At 37.2% G+C, this 22210-nt stretch overlaps 1 protein-coding gene across 1 annotated transcript in view; it reads right to left on the reverse strand.

Moving 5' to 3' along the window:
* Positions 1-22210, reverse strand: part of FBXL17 (F-box and leucine rich repeat protein 17) — a 409923-nt gene that overhangs the window by 371988 nt on the left and 15725 nt on the right. The window contains exons 3-4 of the mRNA XM_040986132.1: positions 19780-20037; positions 13305-13436 (exon numbers count right to left, since the gene is read on the reverse strand). Of these exons, the coding sequence (XP_040842066.1) occupies positions 13305-13436; positions 19780-20037 (390 nt within the window). The remainder of the gene's footprint in view (positions 1-13304; positions 13437-19779; positions 20038-22210) is intronic.

Consider the following 22210-nt stretch of genomic DNA (forward strand, 5'->3'; position numbering starts at 1 on the left):
TGTTTAAATTCTTTTCCGTGAGAAAATAAAGGATGCAACGTATTATAATGCGACTACAAAGCTTTAAGGAAAAAGTTTCAAACCCAGGGTGAGATTAGTAAAGACCAGCTGTCAAAGAGCATGTTAATAGCAAAGCAAACCACGGGTCTCTCTGAGGACCACTGCTTAGCGGATATTGCCAATCATTATCCAGAACTGAAAAGGTCCCTAAAACAAGTCACCCATTCATTCACAACAGCAATCACTTCAACTAGTAAGCTGAGATTCTCACACAAATCTGATGTGAGAATAGCTAATACTGAAAATCTACTAATCTTGCTCAAATAATTCAGTGAGTTTATAAAACCTTCTTAAAACACACTAATAACACTCACTTTTAAATGGCACCAATTAGAAAGATCAACTCAAATTGCATTGTGCTATCATTTCACTCATAATTTTTCAACTACCATTTAAACATTTTATGAGTTTCTGAATATAACATCACCTCCACAATAGACACACATCTACACAATCCATTATTGAGCTTGTAACAAAGGGATTTGAAGGAAGCAGGGTTAGAGACCTGAGATCATTTTCAAGGTTAAGACAAACACTATTTTACTGTTCTTAAGAAACAGAGCTCTTTTTAACAGTAGCACCATAAGAAGGACATAAATGTATATGCAAATGTAATGTAAATCTAGTAATCTGTTCAAAAAACCAAATACTTAAAATTTGACATGTACCAATATAGAACCTCAAAAGTAGTGAGTAAACACTAATGCGACTACAAGTTTATGCCAATAACTGGAAGAAGTTCATCTCTATCACAACTGGAAAAAGGCATGAAGGAGAAAGGTACCCATGTCCCAAGAACTATCTGTGACACTAATAAATGCCAATGGATTGAAAATCATTTATCGTAACGGAAGAGAAATGTGAAGAAAGCACCTATTCTGATATTGGTTAGAAATTAACATAGTTTCACCTTTCTCCAAATACAAAAAAAAAATGTTCCTTGACTTTGTAACAAAAACCATTATAACATAAAGGACATTTTAAAATATTATGGTTCTGAGGAGTTAAATCCGTGAAATAGATGCTTTTTATATACGACGACTAACTTTACTGAAGAAAGTCATGTGACTAAACTATTAACAAGAAGCCACTTGTACATGGAAAATGTGCAGTGTCGTCCAAGGATAAATAATACTGTTGGCAGAACCAACAATTTCCAATATTCGTTTTACCTCAAATTGTTCAAAGGTCACTTGATCCTCCAAAACAAAAGCAAACTATTATTCTATAAATATCTATTTCTGCTTTTTTTTTTTCACATTCTTCCCCCATTCTTGTTTCTACAAAGCTGTTAAACCATAATTACTGGAGAAAAAAATTAAATTACTGGAAAGAACTTATGAAATTATTAAACAAAGAATTTTACATTATTCTTTAAAAAGCACCTGTCAGTGTAATTTCAGCATGATATATTAATCTCAAGTAATGCAATCTTCTAAGCTAAATCTAATGCCACATATGCTTGGTGCATTTTGTTGGTACCAAGCAATGAAGACATGTATTAAAATATTTAGTCTAGCTATTGGTAATTAAGTCACACATTTTAAAACAAATTCAACAACTTTCACCTTTTCAACAATTGAGTATGGTGAAAGAAGAGACAATGTTGCTTAGCAATCTTAAATAGATTTCTGCCTCAAAGAGGAAAATACGCTGGTGGAAATACTGAAATGTACCAAATATACTCAATGGCCCATAAACAAAAAGTGGAAAAAGTAGAATAGGTATTTTATAATCAAAGTTCTGATTTAAAGTTATGAGTTTAAATATTTTAAGGAATCATTGCCTAAAAACTAGCTTATTCTTGAAAAACAAAATCTCAGAATATTCTGGAATTTTGCTTCTTCTAACAAGAATAGCTAAAAATCAATTTTTTCGCTATCAAAATCAATAAACAATCACTTGACTTAAAGAATAAACAAAAATTTTACCAATTCAGTTAATCACATTGTAGGAATTGCATTTTTACATACAAAGCACATGCAACATATTTAAATGTCACTAATACATCTTTTTAGAATGTGATTTTAAAGAAATTTTTCTTTTGCCTAATCTACCAAAAGGATGTTAATGTATACTATTCACTTTCATTAATAATCATTTTCAGAAAATTTAGTTTTCACATAGAAAAAGTTCCTTTTTAGTAAGTGCTAACAACTATTCATTTATTCAAGACATGAAAAATGTACCAGTCAGGTACTTCAGACAGTTTTTTGAAAAAATAATCTCACCCATATTTGTAAGGACTTACACTGGGAAACATGACTAAACATAAATATTCAAATTATCAACAAAACTGTAAGAAACAATTAAATACAGGGGCCTAAAAGGTTATAAAAAAAGTAATAAATATAGTAGATGTCTCAAATATTCGGGAAAAATAACATTTATTGAGCTTAAGGTAATGAACACATACTGGAAGAATGCCAGATGAAAGTCAAAAACGAGGATGACTACATCAACAGACAAGGCAGGAGGCGAAGACTAGTAAGTACAGAAATCTGTTCATGTCAGCCACTCCGATTGCTGAAACAATGAGGGCAGTATTCTAGCAAGACAACTTCTGAGTTGTGAACATAATAAATAAAAATCAACTTCTAGAAATTGCTTAAGTGGAAAACACAAGAATGTTTGTTTTTCATATACTTTTCAAGTAAGTTCTGTCCTAGTAAGTGTAAAATTACTAGGAAATTATATATTCTAAAAGTATAGAAATGCATACTACATGACACAGTGGAGTTCCCTAAAATTACATATCATGGAAAAATGACTTATGAGAATATTAATGAAGAGGTACGTGTATTTATAAGTGTATATATATATATAATTATGTCCTTCAACAACTTATTCTTACAGTTTGATATTTCATGTATTCAAAATCTTCAAAACAAATATTAATCTAGCAAAAAAAAAATGGACCCACAGCTTGATTCCCATTCACAGACACCATAAATCGCAGTATAACCCAAGTCTACCAAGAGCAAAGCTAACAGGACATGATGACCTATATTATAATCCCTAGGTATTCACATTGGTATATGAACTGTGATGACATGCCTTCCTTTTATAGTACTACAGATGCTAATAAAAGGAAAATAAAAGATAAAATTGATCATTCAAATATGGTTCAATTTCAGAGGCTGATTTACAACTGCTTTATTTGGATTACAGATTTTCAATATATCCATATTTAAATCTTATCAAAGTATACAATAAACACCTACATTCTCTGTTCAGATAAAAGTAGCCAATAAAAACCTGGAGGAAGACACTACAACCTTTCTGTCTCTGGACTGTCTGAATCTAACATGATTATTTCCACCATTGTACTTTTGAAACAAAAATAATAAAGAATGACATTCACCAAAAGACAATGTTTCATTTTCTTGTAACCTAGATGTGGTTCACATAAAGTGATTTGCCACAAAAAGGAAGTTAGGAAAAAAGTCAGTATCTTGCTTTGAAGTTCTTCTTATCCACTAAAACCCAGAAGGCAGAGTCAAAGACAGAGTTCACCCACTCTGGTGACTATCCATCCTCCTACTGCTCATTAGGCAACTTCACAAATCACACGTTGGACAAGAACTGAAAGAAGATAGCAGAGTAAGACAACCTACACACTGTGAGTAAGGAAAACCTACAGCGCCCACAGAGGCACTCCTTACCAAACAGGTTTAGATAAGAACACAAAGTGTGTTAACCTTTCTTGACAAGAGGATTGCAGGTGAAAGCCAAAGGGGCACAGAACTTTCATCATCCTACATTGAACTACAGAAAAATGATGGAAAAAAATGTATACCTTCTGATTTTAAAGATAGGTATAAGTGTAGTTTAAAAATGCATTTTCAGAAGGGTAAATCCTTGTTTAAAAGTGAAAAGTTAATTCTCCTCCTCTTGCACTTCATCACTAAAATAAAGGGGATTAAGTCTCACATCACCTAAACCCTTATTACTGTGGATAAAGAAAAGCATAAACCAAAAACTCCCAGGACTCAAACAATGTAACTGACAGGTTAAAAATGAAGCCTGGGATCCTGTGCCCCTAAATGACAGGCTTAACATATACCCAGCATTCCATCACTACCTGAGTTGATAAAGTTTCTATTTGCTAACCTTAATGACTTGACTATCTTAACCCAATGTCTTCTGTTACCAACACTGGAGTACAGAGCTCAGGACAGCACTAACATAACTTAATTTCCTCCAAATTTTTCTCTGATTTTTTTTAAATAGGCAATTCTAAGTAAAGAAAACTCACATTAAAAAAAACTTAAATTGTAGAATAAGGGATGGGGAAAACATTAGCAAAACAACTTAACACTAGGAGTAACTATAAATGTTAAACTCAAATTAAGAATTTTAGAAGTCATTCTAGCAGAAAAAGAAAAGAAATATGATATGTAAGTGCTACTTGGAGTCTATTATTTGTAACCCTAAAGCATTGCTCATTATCCACAATGCAGCATCTTTCTCAGGTTTTAATACTGGCTTAGCTTCCTCCTACATCCTGTTTGTACTTCGTGTATCTCCTATCATCAACCGATTGGTTCCTGGAGTTTTTAAAATAACTTTACATTGTAAAATGATTTTAATTGTTAGGGTGAATTTGTAGAGCGAAAAAAAAATAATGTGTTAAAGATGAAAATGATCTGGATTTAGTCTAAGTCACTGACTGCCCTTCTTATGACACAGAGAAAAATACACACATATACTACACATTCGGCACTGTGTTCTATGCCTTTTAATGATATTCCTACCAAGATATTGTTTATATTAAAGAAGTCAGTCAAAGGAAAATATATCAATTGATTAAAAACAGAATGACAGGATAAGATTAAGCAAATGAGTTTATAATGAGTAAAAATGTACTTATTTTTCAAATCCTGTCAAACAATTTTTAAATTAAAATAGCTCTTTCAAGTGTCACTTCAACAAAATAAAAACAAGTTCATTAACACTCAATATACGTAAAACCACAGAATTCTGACAAGAACAGAAATGATATTTCAGGTTTTCATCCAAAACATCCTTTGAGCACATTAATGACTGTAATTGGATCAAGTTGACACACAAAAATGACAATACTAAAATGGAGACTAGATCAAAGAAACTCATTCCCTTGAAAAATTTTAGAGAAAGAAGACTGTTTCCTTCAACAATTTTTAAGCTTTTACCTATATACTCAAAATCACCTGCTTTTAAAAAGAAAACTTCTATTTGTTTTTATCATTTGAAAGAAAGGGAGAGAAAGAGCTAGGCCAGGCCAAACGGGAGAGCCCAGCGTCTCCCAAGTGGACAGTACCCAAACCATCGCCGTCTGCCACCTAAGGCGTGCGTTAGAAAACTGAGCAGCAACTTCAACTCTGGCACTCCGATGTGTGATACAGCTGTGTCTCAAACACTATCTAAGCTGCTAATCCAAATACCTGCCCTAGGATCTTCTTTCCAAAGTATATTTCCAACATATTTAAAGAGATATATTTGGGATCCAGCATGTGACACAGTGCGTTAAGCCACTGCCTGCAATGCTGGCATGCCATAGAGGCATCAGTTAGAGTCTTGGCTGCTCCAGTTCTGATCCAGGTCCCTGCTAACGTGCCTGGAAAAGCAGTGGAAGATGGAACAAGTGCTTGGGGCCCACACCCGTGTGGGAGACCTGAAAGAAGTTCCTAACTCCTGGCTTCAGAGAGGTCCAGCTCTGATCTTTTTTGAAATCTGGGGAGTGAACCAGCAGATGAAGATCTCTCTCTCTCTGTCTCCCCTTTCTTTATAAATCTGTCTTTCAAATGAAAACAAGTAAGTATTTGAAATGAACTTCTATTGAATCTTCTGTACAAAAATGAAATAGTACTGGTTTCTAAACTCAAATACTACAGTATTAAAAATGCTATTCTCAAAACAGAAAAAAAAAACTAGGTAAATACAGTACCTCTACCATTAAACTTACGCACATATTTGCATAAGATTAAAATCAACACTAAATACTACAATGAAGAAATATTTCCTCTTTGATCATGCTACAATTTCTCTAGAAAAGTTTGGTACTTGCAGCTTCCTTTGAAAATAGCTGAAATCCTTTAATTAATCCCCTCTTTTAAGAATTAGAGCACCCATCATTTAGTGTTTTTCAGCGGGAGATTATGTGTTTTACAACTTACTGCTTGGCTCAAACTGTGTAGGTAAGCATCGCCTGTGATATGTCCATGCAACCAAAAGGGCTGAAGCACAAGGTCAGCAATCTTAGCAGATGTGGGTTAGAATCTTGACTTAGACATTTATTTGTTGTTCCTTCTGCAGATCTCAATTTCCTCAAAATGGAATAAAGATTGCTATCTCACTTAGAGATTGTGAGGGCTACCTGCATAAAGCATGCATGAAGTTCAAGAAAGCTCGTTACTCCTTTCATAACGTAAATAATGCAACAAAAGGGTGTTTATGAAACAAAAAGCAAGCCTTCACTAGACAGCACATTTGCCAATATCTTGCTCTGATATTTCCCAGATATTTCTCTGGAACAGCGAAAAATGAATCTCTGTGTGTATATAGAGTGTATATATATATAAAACCCAGTATGGTATTTTTGTAAAGCAGCCCAGAGTAAGGCAAAAGTATACAAGAGTAAGATGAAGCTAAATATCATTAGGTCACCTTCTTCAGAATGCCATATGCTGTGTCCCCTTTCCCTGGAAACCACCACTCTGGATATAAGTAAATGCCCCATCTGTTAACAGGGGAAAAGCACTGAAGATGAGTTTCTATCCCAAGGGATCTGAAAGACTACACTGAATGCTTAGAAAAAAAAATCCCTTACAAATAAAAATTATTTATGAATGAGATTATAAGAAAACTCACTTTACAAAGGGTACTTGAGAAACAAGGTAACAGAAGTGTAATGCAGATATTTGGGTTGAACAGACAACCAATCCCTTTAATATAGTAATTCTTAGAAAAAAAGACGCTCAATATATTAACTCAACCCTGAAAAGTAAAAAGGTCATGGGATACACACTTTCACATAATGCTGAATTACTGACTGCTATTTTGCACAAACGTTTATCTTACTAACCCAGCTGACAACCCACCTGGTTCTGCAACAGCCTCAAATCACTGTCAGCTAGTGGGGAAGATCGGCGCTGGAATGCACACACACAGTGCAGCTCAAGCTGCTGGAGTAAAGCAAGCACACGGACCGGGGGAAGAAGAAAACCTTACTAAGTCTTCCAAGGTTAGGAACCATGAAGCACATTTGGGGATTTACCTCTTAATCTCATTTAGTTTCAGTCTCCTAAGAGTGTGTCTGTAGCAGCAGTGTATGCTTTCTGCAAAGCACGAAATGAAAGTGTGAAAATAAATACTATTAACTCAAGTCACATGAGCAGCAAATAGCAGGATCAAGGTGTGACCTGACTTCCAAGTTACTCAAATAGCATTTGCCTCAATCTCTTAGAATTGTTTCAGTCAGCAGGAAGAAAACCTAAAAAGACGGATTTAGAGCCTACCTCATCCATGCAAGCCTCCAGAGGATAATCCTTTTCAATTTTTAAATTCATTTTATTTATTTAAGAAGCAAAAGGGAGCAAAGGGAGACAGACAGGGTTCCCATCCACTGGTTCACTCCCTAAACTCCCATCACGCTTGATGCTGGTCTGCACAAACTGAGAACCCAAAGTCAAATCAATGTGTACCACATGGAGGACAGGGACCCAACCACTTGAGCCATCACTGATCCAAGGTTCAGCACTAATAGGGAGCTAGAATTGGGAGTGAATACGGGTTTTAAACTCAGGTAGAATTATGTTAAGCAGTTGTCTTACCTGGTATCCCAAGCACTCGGTCAACTGCCCACCATGAATTATAAAAATTAAAATAATGTTGCTACAGTAATAACCAACATTTCTCATAGATGGCAAAGCATCTCTAAAAGATGTGGAATTATAAAAGAAGCAAAGTATCAATTAACCAGGAGACTGAAAGCAAAAGATCCTAATTAACTTTTAGGAATTCAAGTTTTTTTTTGTTTTTTTTTTTTTAAAGATTTATTTTTATTATTTTTACATTGGAAAGGCAGATATACAGAGAGGAGAGACAGAGAGGAAGATCTTCCGTCCGATGATTCACTCCCCAAGTGAGCGCAACGGGCCGATACTATGCTGATCCGAAGCCAGGAGCCTCTTCCGGGTCTCCCACGCGGGTGCAGGGTCCCAAAGCTTTGGGCCGTCCTCGACTGCTTTCCCAGGCCACAGGCAGGGAGCTGGAAGGGAAGCGGGGCTGCCGGGATTAGAACCAGCGCCCATATGGGATCCCGGGCGTGCAAGGCGAGGACCTTAACCACTGCGCCACCGCGCCGGGCCCAGGAATTCAAGTTTTAACAAAGAAACCTTTATCATTTCCCTTGCACTTTCTAAAATGTATTCATTGTATGGGTCTATTTTCCTGATAACTCAAACATCTATACTAGTTCTGGTCCAACCCATCAGAGAAGAATTTGAAAAAAAGACTAAGAGCAAACATGACAGAAATCACTATCAAATATACTAACCTGAGGACTTAGTACAGAAATTTTTAAATAACAAATAACAAATTACAGAAAATCTACCTGATCTCATTAGAACTGAATAAAAGGTCATCTAAAGAGCTCATGTGTCCAAAAAGCAAAAAAGCAGAAGCTGCCACAGGGAGAGGGAAGCAGCAGACAGAATTCACTCACTGAATCTCATCACTAGCTACCTGATCACAACGATCTGACTGTGCTCTCTGAAGCCAGTCTGTTAAAGCTGACTCCTCCTTGGAACCGTGTTGAGGAGTGGAGTCAAATACACAGGGCGTTCAGGGACAAACTGTCATTATCACAGAACTGGGCCGGTTATCCCGAGAATGGGTTTGCTCTCAAAGTCTGTTCCAGTCTCTCTGTCTCTGCCCCTAGCCCCGTCCCCCTTCCTCTTCCATTGTGGGTTTTGGCAGCACACAGCCAGATGTTCTGACACCATGCTCTTGGACCTGCTGGTCTCCAGAATTGTAAGCCAGACAAATATCTGGTCTCAGCTATTCTCTTAACAGCAAGAAAAAATGGAGGATGATAACTCCAAAACTAAATATGACCTAAGAAATAGCTTTGTGGCAAGTACTACGCAAAAATGATTAAAAGCTACCATAAGAAGACAGATGTGTGCACTCTGCTCTACTTGCACTATGGTTATATTTCTCAAATCTATTTCTAGAGCCTACACAGGGGTTTTATAGCAAATGAAAATACACCCATGTATGTCCATGGCACTTGTTTCACTTAAAATTAACAGAAACTTTCTTTGGGAAGACTGTACCTGTCAATCTCAACCATTTCCTTCACTACAACTTATTTGAGCCTTAAAATGTCAAACCATTGCCCTCACGATCTTTCCACATGAAACCTCCTCCTGTGATAACGCAGGAATCCTTCTTATAAAGTTTAAGCCACTTACATCTACCACAAATATGAATGCTCAAACATTTTTTCTCATAAAAGAGTAAATTCATCTTGTTGCCTTCTAAATGCAAGCATATTTCAAGCCACTTTAAAAAAGAAATGTTCTCATTAAATTGACCCAAAGAATAAATATTTCAAATGAACCATAACATTACCAAAATCATGTACAAGCATTATATCCTTATAGTTATATCCAGGCACAAAGCTGCGACACTGAAATATACAAAGACAATACTGCCATCTAAAGGCCAAGGTATAGTATGAAAAGATGTGTACTCGGCCAAAAATGACAAGCAATACAAATCAGTCTGATATCTCAAATTAGCAAGGTTTATACTAAAAAACAAACAAAACCAAACACTATAATATAAATTATTTATTTGTATGATATTATTTGAAAAGCAAAAACACACAGGAAGAGAAATGACTCCTACACAGAGGCTCACTGCCCAAACGCCGACACAACTTAGGGCCACGTCAGGGTGCTGAGAAGAGTCGGGACTCATCCTGCAGGTCTCCTCGTGGCTGGAAACAATCAACTACCCAAGGCACCACCAACTCCCTCCCAGGGAACGCACCAGTACGAAGCTAGACTCGAAGCATAACTGGATTTTGAACCCACACACTGCAATGTGGGATACAGCAGTCCAAAGCGGATCTTCGTTCATTATGACATAAACCTATCCCCTACAATGATTTGTATAATTATTGATTATAAGCATTATTCAGTTTATATTATATATAGTTCAATTAAGTGTGACTATAATAACCAATGAAGTACTTTTTACGAAATTAGAAGAATTAATGGGCCAGCTCACTAGTGAAGCGGGATAATCGTCTGCCAGCCCCAGTATCCCACACAGACGCCAGCTTATGTCCCAGCTGCTCCACCTCTGATCCACCTCACTGCTTATGGCCTGGGAAAACAGTGGGTGGTCCAAGTAGGACCCTGCACTCATGTAGGACAGCGGGAAGAAGCTTCTGTCTCCCAGTTTCAGCTCAGCTCCGGCCACTGCAGCCATTGGGGGAGGACCTCCCTCTGTCTCTCCTCCTTGCTAAAAAATATGCCTTTCAATTAAAAAAAAACCTTCATACTAAAAGAAAGAATTAAATAATTTGTTTTACAATCATTATTTATCAAGGCAGAAGTCAAATTCTGCCAAGTATTGTTCCAGAGCATTCTCTATAATTATGTTAGTGACAAATTTAAAATATTTTCTGCTAAATAACAATTTTTCAAAATTAAAAAAAAATCAAGCTACTTAAAATTGTAGTCCTACAATTCATCTAAATGTTTGTCACTTTATTAATTTTAAAAGTAAAAAACAAAGTTCCTTTGGGAAGTTAGTTTATCAATTATACCATAAACAATACAAATTATTCCAAATTTCCCTAAGAACTTTAAACTAAAAATATTTTATTGATATGACCTTCCTTAAAGATTCAGAAAGATCACTTCAAGAATGTCAAACTGGTTAATATACATCTTAAAACAGAACGAATTCCCTTAGGAATTAAGCACAGAGTATCTTTCAATGTACTATGATATTAAAGAAAAATTCATTTGAATATAAAAAGAAACTTCAAAACATAAGTATCAATTTATTTTTTTCAAGTGACAATAAAAATGTACCTTCTGTCTACTAAATAAGAAATTGAATATTAGTCAAAATCAACAAATATCTTTCATCTTGTTTGGAAAGTTAGAATCCAATAGTCAAATAATAAACATAGTTGAATATCATAAAAATTACTAGATTTTCAGGGTCTTCTGAGAGTCTGTTTGTATTGGAAATTTTGAGGACATTATGTCATTTAATCCTCAAAATTACAACCTGTAAAAAAAAACTCATCTAACAGTTGTCTGGTTACAAATGAAATTTAAACAGCTTAAGTAACTTTTCCAGTGTAACAAGGAGAGTAAGTAGAGATAAAGATTCAAAAATTCTGCCTCGGACAGTTCCTGGGCATAGGCGAAGCTGCAGCACCAGCACCCCATATGGCTGCTGCATTTGCCGTGCAGCTCCCTGCTTATGGCCTGGGCAAGCAGCGGAGGACAGCCCAGGTCCTTGAGTCCCTGCATGCATGCAGGAGACCCAGAGGACGCCCTTGGCTCCTGACTTCTCATTGGCTTAGTTGCCACTGTTGCAGGCATTTGGGAAGTGAAACCAGTAGATAGGGAATCTTTCTCTATGTCTCTCCTCCTCCTCCTGTCTTTCAAATAAAAGCAAAACAAATCTTTAAAAATAATTCTTTTTAAAGATTCAGCTTCCACGACCCAGAAGATCTCAAAATCACAAAGCTTCAAAAGTGATTATTACATTGATATTAAATGTTAAGAAGAATGTGAAACATTTTTACTAAACCATTTCAGGAGAAAATGTGTAATCATAAAAATTATTTGGATACATACTGTTTTGATTTTTTTTTTCTAAATAAAATGTTTTTTAAAGTCTGAGGATTCAGAAAAACAGACTTCACCTAGTGGTTTACTCTCCACTGGTTACATGGCCAGAACGGGACCTGGGAGTCAGGAGCTCAAAGCACTTCTCCTTAGCGGGTGGACTGGAGCCATGATCACTGCTTCCCAGTGTCTGTGCTAGCAGGAAGTGGGAGTCAGGAGCCAGAGCTATGAGTCAACCCCAGGTACTCCTATGTAGGATGTTAACTGCCATCCTCACTGCTTGGCTAAATATCAGTTCTTACAATGGTTTTTAAAATAATATTATATCAGTAGAAATGCTGATGCTTAAAAGAACTTTACAAACTTAGGTTCATATGAGATACAGTTATCATATATTTATCAGATTTCATAAACTTTACAGGCAGTAAGATGATGGGCATTTTTCAGAGGTAATTTAAAAAGTGAGTCTTCTACACAAATATGGCATATGTGTAGGACCAATATGTTGAAGTGCACAATTTTTCAATACTGAGGAATGCTGACTTGTGCCCCCCTAGTGGCAACCTCGTCTACAACATGACTTTGGAATATTATTCAGCCATAAAATGGAATGAAACCCTTACACATGCTACATTGCTGAACCCTTAAAATGTCATAGATGAAAGAAGCCAGACATAAAACACTACACATTATATAACTCCACTGAAATGAAATATCTAGAATAGGCAAACCAACAGAGACAGAAAATGGCTTAGCAGTTGGCAGGAGCTAGAATAAAGGAACTACTGGGCACAGAATTTAATTTGGAATAACCAAAATGCACTAGAACTAGATACTTGGGATGACCACACAACACTTCGAACATGCTAAAAGCCATGAACTGTGCGTTTTTAAAGTGTTATTTTTATGATTTGTGAACTATATCTCAATAAAATGACTTTAAATTTATTAAATATGTCTGTGACACATGAGCTTTTTTGTATTTAGAATATAAATCAATTTAATTACCAAGATTATCTGCCCCAATTTATTGAATTCCATTTTTCACAATATTAAGAAAAATGTTCCATGTCACAAGTGTTTTGGGCATCGAAAACCCTTCACCACCTTGCAGTATTATTCCCTAGCGGAATCAAAACAAGCTACAACCACAGACCTGGGTTTGGTAAACAAATACTTTAATCCCAATCTCCCTGAGTTATTTCATTCTGAGAATTTTAAAGACTAAACTCTAGCACATGCTACTGAGGAATTAACACATACACACATTTACCTATTGGGTTATATTATCAAATTATAAAATCATTGGCAGAAGACAATTTCTCAACAAAGCTTAAGGACAAAACAAGCAACACAAGGACGATAACAAGTACTTACTAATTTGTTCTCCTGCATGTATATTCTTTGTAATTTCAGACAGCCCTTCGCTATGACAATCATGCCTTCATCTGAGATCTTGTAACATTGTCCGAAGTGAATATCTTTCAGTTCTCTGCATTTTGAGCCCAGCTGTTCAAAAAAAAAACAAAGATTTCTCTGAATGCTCAAAAAGTAACAAAGGCTACATATTTTAGGGGGATTATTTTTGCATAACTTTTTGAAAATAATCATACCAGCATTAAATCATCCATAAATAAACACAATTACCATTAAGCTTTTTCACCTGCTACTTTGCCTTCATGCTACGCCTACGTGACAGGATATGCTCATCAAGCCACCCAACTCTTCAAATCACACCTATGCTTAAAATCGTTCAAAACCGTTAAGACACTGAAGCGTCCAGATTCACTTGAGAGAGGCTCTTAATCCAAGCAAAGGGTTTCATTACTCAAGAGGAGAGAGTTCTGACGGGCCATTCTCTCACAGGAGACAGGCCGGGACCGCTTCTAAATGGGAGTTGACCACCTGAGGAAAACTGTCAGCTAGAGTAGACAGTCCTGGGTTTCACATATCTAAGGCACAGGAGATGGGGGAAGGCAGCCCTCCTCAGCGTGTGTGTGTGTGTGTGTGTGTGTGTGTGTGTGTGTGTGTGTGTGTGTTGTGTAATACTCATCATGGGAGTGTTCGACTTTGGAGCACTGAGACAAAGTCAGACCCCAGCAGCACATTCCAAAGATGGGAGCATCTGCTGCCTTGTCTTTAGCAGGGTGGTCATCATGGAGTCGCTTGTGCTCTGCACAACCTAACACTGTAGCCTTTTGCTTTACGTTGTTGGCAAGTGCCATTTGCCTCTGGCTGCTTCAAGCTGACAAGGTGTGTCATAAGGAATTACGCAGGAATTTTAGAAGGCTTATGTAAGCCTAGGTAGAATTCATCAAAAGATTGACTAGTGAGAGCCCTGTGAAGCAAACAGGGAATGAAAAGATAAAACAAAAATAAAATGCATGGGGCCTGGCCAGGTAGCCTAGTGGCTAAAGTCATCACCTTGCAACTGCTAGGATTCCATGTGGGCACCAGTTTGTGTCCCAGCTGCTCCACTTCCCATCCAGCTTCCGGCTTGTGGCCTGGGAAAGCAGTCGAGGACGGCCCAAAGCCTTGGGACCTTGCACCCATGTGGGAGACCCAGAAAAAGCTCCTGGCTCATGGTGGCAGATCAGCTCAGCTCTGCCCATTGTGGCTCCTTGGGGAGTGAACCATGGGCATAAGATCTTTCTCTCTGTCTTTCCTCTCTGTGTATCTGCCTTCCCAATAAAAAAATCTAATTCATAATAATAATAATAATAATAATAATAACAGCAATACTCATGGCTGTGGCAAAGAAAACACTCCTAATTTTTTAGTTTGTATGAGCTATTTATAAAAATAATAATAAAGACATACATTTGGTATATCCATAAAACTGAATATAAGAAGCCATTAAAAGTAGTTAAAAATCTGACAAGTAAAAATAAAAGATAGCTGTAATTATTTAAAGTAGAATTCAATCTTATAAATAAATAATGCATATTTAAATCCACATGCACACAGACGACAACAGGCTTAAACCATATCACAGTGATAATAATAGTTATTTCTGATTAGCCAATGGGTGAGATTTTTTCCCTAATTTTTCCTATTAACCTTTATTATTTCTAAAACAATTACCTTCATAATAAAAATAATACTTTCAATTTTTGTCTCAAGTTATGCTAGAATCAAAAAAAAAATATGAGCTCATTTCTTCTTCCAGGGTAGTAATATACATACAAATTGTAGTATTTTAATTTAGCCTACACTATAACCAATTTCACCACAAATGTAAAAACCAGAAAGGCAGAGCTTCACCTGTATGGTTAAATAATGCATTTCTGGTGTCCTGTGACTGACACATCACATACTTGATACTTAACAAGTATTTACTAAACATTCAAATGAAAAGGCTATTCAGGATTCTGCTTTATAAAGCACCCTTTTAAAATGAACAAATGCAAGAAACCATAATGAAGCCTCAGATAGCACCATGTGTCAATCAACTCAAGAGTTCTACACAGGGTCCATGGATAGAATTCCCGGACTCCAGAAAACTGAATACGAAAAAATGCCACATATTCATTTTCACGCTATCCTCTAAATCAAATATTTCCTCCAATTCATATGGGCAAAACACCACTAATGGCTGAGCTGTATCTGTGACTTTAGAAATGAGATGAATAGAAGATAATTTCATACAATATCTCTATTGTTACAAATACATAAACTAGCATCTTTTCAGCATCAGTATTCATCACACTCATGAGAAAAACAAGCCCTTACTTAATTTATTACAAGAAACATATATTTCTAGAATAAACATAGAATGGCATTTGACTTAGATCTGAGAAAGCAGAATCTGAAAGCTAATCCAGGGGGAACAAAGCAAAGGAGTATGCATCAGGACTCTTTCAATGAGGGTGAGACCGATGGTGTGTGTAACAGACCTGGACACCTGCTTAAGTCACTGAGCCCTCAGAACACCACCCTTCCCACCCCAACCACTGCATGCCATGACCTTGTCCCTGGGCCACATGTCAACAGCCTGGAGTTCTCCGAGGAAGCAAAAGATGGTGTGTCTGAACCAAGCTCCTCCTCCCCAAAAAAGGCATTTTTGAAAGGCAGGAATTATCTGAAAAGTTTATAAAATGAAAATGGAGAAACTAAAAAATATAACTTGATTAAATTCTCCAGAATGAAAGCGCACACAAATTCAGACTGGAAGAGTTATCCAGATGCCTACTAACAGTGACAAAAACAGAACCAGGGCAATGATAGATTGAAGAAGCATGACTAAGATTTTTGCAGATTTCCAGAAAAAAAAAAATCCATAGAAAGAACTAAGATAAAAATTCATCAAACATCTTATAAATGCTAAAAGAAAGCAAAAAAAAAAAAAGTGATACCACCAAATTTTGAAGGGAAAGTGTTTCTGAACTAGAATTCTGTACTCAGGATTGAGATCCCAAATTGTGAGAGTAGAATTAAGGATACTCTCACGTGAAAATTATCAAAATTTTACCTCCTATATATGTTTTAACAGAACATGGCTGCAATCTGTACTTTACAAAGTATGAGAACACATCCAAAAAAGAAAAAGTCATGAAAACATCTAACCCTACAGCAGGATGATGACAATTGTAGGGATACGATGAAGATAACACACTTGGACAAACAACACAGCAGCAATTAGATCCAAGAGAGCCAGGCACAGACATCAGCCCATCACAGGCAAATCTACTTGAAGATGGCAAATTTGATCAACACATAGAAATATTAATGGATTCTGTTTATCAGTTACTAAAAATTCAGGAAAAACATGATTTTTGTCATTTGGGGGCTGGTCTATTTTACTAAGCATAATGGTCTCCACTTACATCCACTTTGTTGAAAAAGACGGGATTTCATTCTTTTATATTGCTGAGTATATTCTATACTGTTATTTATATCACAAACTTTATCCAATCATCAGCTGATAAAGACACCTGGGTTAATTCCATTCCTCGCTGCAGTGTGTGGATCTACTATAATCATATGGGTATATATAGCTTTCATATGCTGGTTTCATTTGCTTTGGGTAAGTTCCTAGCAGTGGAATGCCTGGGTCATATGGCAGAATTATCTTCATTTTACTGAGGAATCTCCACCTTTTCTTCTATAATGGTCATACTTGTTTAAACAGTGTTTTAGGATATCTTTCCTCACATACATGCAGCACTTATTATTTATCAATTTTGTGACAATATCCACTTTAACTGGGGGTGAAAGCTCACTGCAGCTTTATTTGCGTTTCTCTGATGAACAGTGACCCTGACTGTCCTTTCAAGTGTCGATTGGCCATTTGTATTTCATCCTTTGAAAATTACACGTTCGTGTTCTTTGCCCATTTCTTAACTTGAATTTTGGTGGTGTTGCTGCTGAGTTTCGTAAGCTCTTTACAGAGTGTGGACATCAATCCTTTATTAGTTACATAATTTGGAAATATTTTCTCCTCTTCTGTTGGTCGCCTCTTCACTTTATTTAGTGTTTCCTTTGTTGTGCAGAGCTTCCTAACTTGATATAATTCTATTTGTCAATTTTTATCTTTATTAAAGTCTGTACTTCTGGGTTCTTCTCCAAGAAGACTGTGTAGTGTTTCCCTGATATTTTCCTCTGGGAAATTGATATTATCAGATATAGGTTTAGATCCCAGATCCACTGAGCTGTTTCTTCTATCGCATGTAAGGTAAGAGGTCTTGTTCCATTGCTCTGCATGCACAACTCCAATTTTCCCAATACATTGTTGAAGAGGCTATCTTTCTAGTAGGACTGAGTTAGCTCATTTGCCAGAGAGTAGTAATTTATAGGTGCATGGATTAATTTCTTAGATCTCTAGTCTGTTCAATGGGTCCACAGTGGGTAGGACAGAGCAGTGGATGGCATACCCAGATGCACACAGTCCGTTGGAGCCTGCAGAGGACATCTGGTACCATAGCAGAGGAAGGAGGGAGGAACAAGTTGATCAACTACCCCAGCCAAGTACTGGCAGCAAATATCTGAGCGAACGGAGACTCCAAGTTGTGGACTATGTCAGCCAACGGACCTTCGAAGGATTTCCCCATGCTTGGATTGGCTAGACTGACAGCATTTCACAGCTACAGAATATCAAAACCACTTGAGCAGAACCCCTGAAGCATGCTCCACATCGGTGACCCTGGGATGACATCGGGTAACCGTTCCCCATCCTCAGGTACAGAGATGGTTGGGAGGCTGGGTGTGGCTTCTCCCCTTGTCTTCCACCTTCCCCCACATACAGGAAGGAAGAGAAAGAAAATGTGGAAACAATGGTCTCACCCACTTTCCCCTAACCCTTGGCCCTTCCCACCCTAATCAGCCACGTAAACATCATCAAAAATAAAACTTCAAAAATGTATCCTTGTGACAGACAGGCATTTGCCCTGGCAGGTTGTAAACGAGTTAGCAATGCTGGCATCTCATGTCGTTAGGCCTAGGTTGAAGTCCTGGCCTCACTCCCAATGCCAGCTTCCATGTAAAGCACACAGGCACCAGGTAGGGTACCTGCTGCATGTGAGAGACCCTGAATTCCAGCCTTTCAGCGTGGCAGCAGGGGTGGGCATCTGAGGGGTGAGCCAGCAGATGGGATGATGATCTGCATGATCTCTTACTCTGTTCTCAGCTTCTCAAACTCATTTTTTAAAAAATGAAAAATAAACTTACTCAGAAAAAAAATCAAAGTCTATATCGAACATTTCTTTTTTAAAGCGTCGTTAAGTATAAATTTCTGGTAAATTTCTATCTAAATAATTTAAATTATGCTATACCTATAAATTAATTTCCTCTTAATTTGGCAGATCTGAGAATATGCAATGTTTTGTTAATAATGCTGTACATTACAGAAATAAATCAGAAAAAATATTAAAACAATTGTTACTGCACTTTTTGCCTTTACAGATAAAATTTGCTCTCCCTTATGAACTGGTAACATGTGTAAAATTTATACTAAATTGGTACAAGTCAGTACTCTCTATTCAGGACATAGTCCTCTCAAAATTCTAATACGGAACTTTCAATTAATTTATACCTAATATTTAAATTAAAGTATCTTCCTTCCTTGAATGAATAATCCACTCTACACCAGGGAACCTTAAATGCAACTTCTAAAGGAAACATTTTTAAGCCAAGTATCATGCCAAATCAAGGCAACTTTCACTTTTTCTTAATTTCATACCCTTAAATTTGAGCTTGCACTGATGCATTTGGGCTTGCTTTTGCTTTAAGAGGAAGAGCGAGCACGTGATGAAGGAAAAAGAGAGCTCTCAGAACCAGCTGTGGACTCCCTGCCCAAACGTTTTAAAAGGTCCAGAACTCAACCCAGTTCAGGGGACAAGACCAACTACTTCAGCCACACCTGTCACCTCCTGGGGCTGCATTTATAGGAAGCTGTTGTCAGGAGGCAGCACTTGCCATACAGGTGCTGTGGACAGGAAATGTGAGCATTTTAATCATCACAGGATGTCTGAACATCTTAAGACCCAAACAGACTTTTTAAAGAATGTGAATGTGTCATCTAGTAACATAAAAGTGAAACTGAAAGTTACTTTTTAAACATTATGGTGGCCCAAAATGCATCCTGTCAAATAAAAACAAAACTAAATAAAATTTCTTAACAACAATATAAATTAATAAAATCACTAGTTTCAGAAGTTTAAACTCAGAGCACAAAGTTCATTTAGTGAACAAATATGACGCTCCAGTTCACTTACACAAATACTCACTTAAACATAAAAAAAATGACTCACTTAATCTCTGAGCATTATTTCACACATAAGCTTTCAAAGCGTTGCTGCAAGAAAACATTTTAAGTTAATTTGAGTAGAACCAGTGTACAGATGTGAAAATTTACCTGTTTGAGTCCTTCGTCAGTAAGCTTGTCCTGATTACCTACATGTACCTTCTGAAGCAAAGGACAGTGTGAGGCGACCGCAATAATGGAGGTGTCAGAAAGTTGTTTACACCTGTAGGCTGTATACCTAAGAAGTCCAGGACACTTAAATGCTAAAACACATACTCCAGTGTCAGACATACTGCGACAATCAGAAATGTTGATTTCGATTATATTCTGACTTCTTGACGCAATTTTTTCCAATAATTCATCAGTGACCTATGAAAGAAAAACAAGCAATAAATTTAAACTTTTGCTAAAAGTAGATATTTACCTATTCTTCCATTAAATTTGTGCTAATATAACACATTATACTGTGAAAAACACAATCAAAACTTCTTTATTATTAAAGCATAGCAACAATCACGTGTGTGTATATACATATATACATATATGAATGTATGTATGTATTTGTCCCAAGTTCCCTAGCACAGCACTCCTAAAATTCTTAGAATTTCCTGAGTGACAGTATGTTTTCCATTGTTCGTAACAAGCCCTTTGAGCACAATGGGTTTATACTAATGAGGCAAGGTAGAGAGAGAGGCACCCTCGAAGGCCTCTGGTGACCAGAAAGACTATAGGGTAGTGACTTTGAGACCACCTCCAAACTCCAGGGAAAGGAGTGGAAAGCTGAAGACTGGTTATAAAACTTCTTAAACCAGATTCTTGAAGAGTTTCCTGGCTGGTAAACGCATGAAAGTGCTGGCACAGCAAGTACTCCGAAAGCTTGTCCTATATATCTTTACCATGTGTCTGGACCTAATGTTTTCTTTATAAGTAAGACAGTAAATATAACTACTTCCTGAGTTTTATGAGCAGTGGTAGTTAATTATCAAAACTGAGGCAAGGACTTGAGTAATTCCTAAATTTACAGATGCTTGGTCAGCAGTATAGGGGGCTCCTAGGGCTTGCCACTGGAATTTGAAGTGAAGCCAATCTTGGATTGAGCCCTTGCAGAGTCTGTACTAATTCTGGAAGTTAGTATCAGAATTCAATTCAAATGTTGGACACTCAACTTGAGTTAGGATTATTTGCTGTTAGGGGAGACACCGAAATACTTGAGAAGAATCCATGTCCTAGTTTTCATTAAAAGCACAAAAATCTATCCTTGGCCCAGGCACGATAGCCTAGTGGCTAAAGCCCTTGCCTCGCATGCACCAGGATCCCATATGGGTGCCGGTTCTAATCCAGGTAGCCCAGTTTCCCATCCAGCTCCCCGCCTGCGGTCTGGGAAAGCAGCTGAGGATGGCCCAAAGCCATGGGACTCTGCACTCGTGTGGGAGACCCTGAAGAAGCTCCTGGCTCCTGGCTTTGGACTGGCTCAGCTCCAGCCATTGAGGCCACTTGGGGAGTGAACCATCGGACAGAAGATCTTCCTCTCTGTCTCCCCTCCTCTTTGTATATCTGCCTTTCCAATAAAAATTTTTAAATCTTAAAAAAAAAAAATCTATCCTTACTGGGAAAACAAACTTAAATAAATGCTCAAACTCACAAAAAAGTCACTACAAACAGAACTGGATCCACATTTTAAGTGTTCTGTTCTCTATTTTTAACCTAGCAAGTTATGTATATCAATCATGCTGGTGTATGTCTTATATTTTGTACTACATGAGGCCACATTTATAAATTATGTCTCTAATTTTATCAGAACATTATCTTGCATATAATTAACAGTTTAAATGCATAATTTTGCAGGCCAAAAAACACCAAATACCGCACAGAAATGTCCATGTCAAGAAACAACACTCAGAGAACTGAAAAATTTAAATAACCATAAAATTCCTGTGGCAAATATCTCACATGGCCATTTGAGTTAACGATAACAACAACAAAGAATGAACCCCATTATATTTTCCCTGGCCAATTACCACCTTGAAATCAAGAAAACATGGTTAATGATACTCAAATCCTTTGGTTAAAAAATAATGGAGATAGCCCAACATGATAGCCTAGTGGCTACAGTCCTCGCCTTGCATGCGCTGGGATCCCATATGGGCACTGGATTGTATCCCAGCAGCCCCACTTCCCATCCAGCTCCCTGCTTGTGGCCTGGGAAAGAGTAGAGGACAGCCCAAGGCCTTGGGACCCGGCGCCCAAGTGGGAGACCGGGAAGAGGCTCCTGGCTTCTGGGTTTGGATCAGCTCATCACTGGCCGTTGTTGTCACTTGGAGACTGAATCAGAGGATGGAGGATCTTTGTCTCTGACTCTCTTCCTCTCTGTATATATCTGAATTTTCAGTAAAAATAACAAAGAAATTGAAAAAAATAATGGAAAGGGGAAATGTCCATAAAATTTAGAATAGAAAAGGGAAAGAATTAGAATGTCATGCAACACCAGGAAGAGCCAAAGATGAAAACATCTTTGCTCATGCTTGTTAGAAACAGCACAAAC

This window comes from Ochotona curzoniae, unplaced genomic scaffold, assembly GCF_017591425.1.
Source record: "Ochotona curzoniae isolate NIBS_2020 unplaced genomic scaffold, NIBS_Ocur_1.0 contig_4501, whole genome shotgun sequence".
NCBI lineage: Eukaryota > Metazoa > Chordata > Mammalia > Lagomorpha > Ochotonidae > Ochotona > Ochotona curzoniae.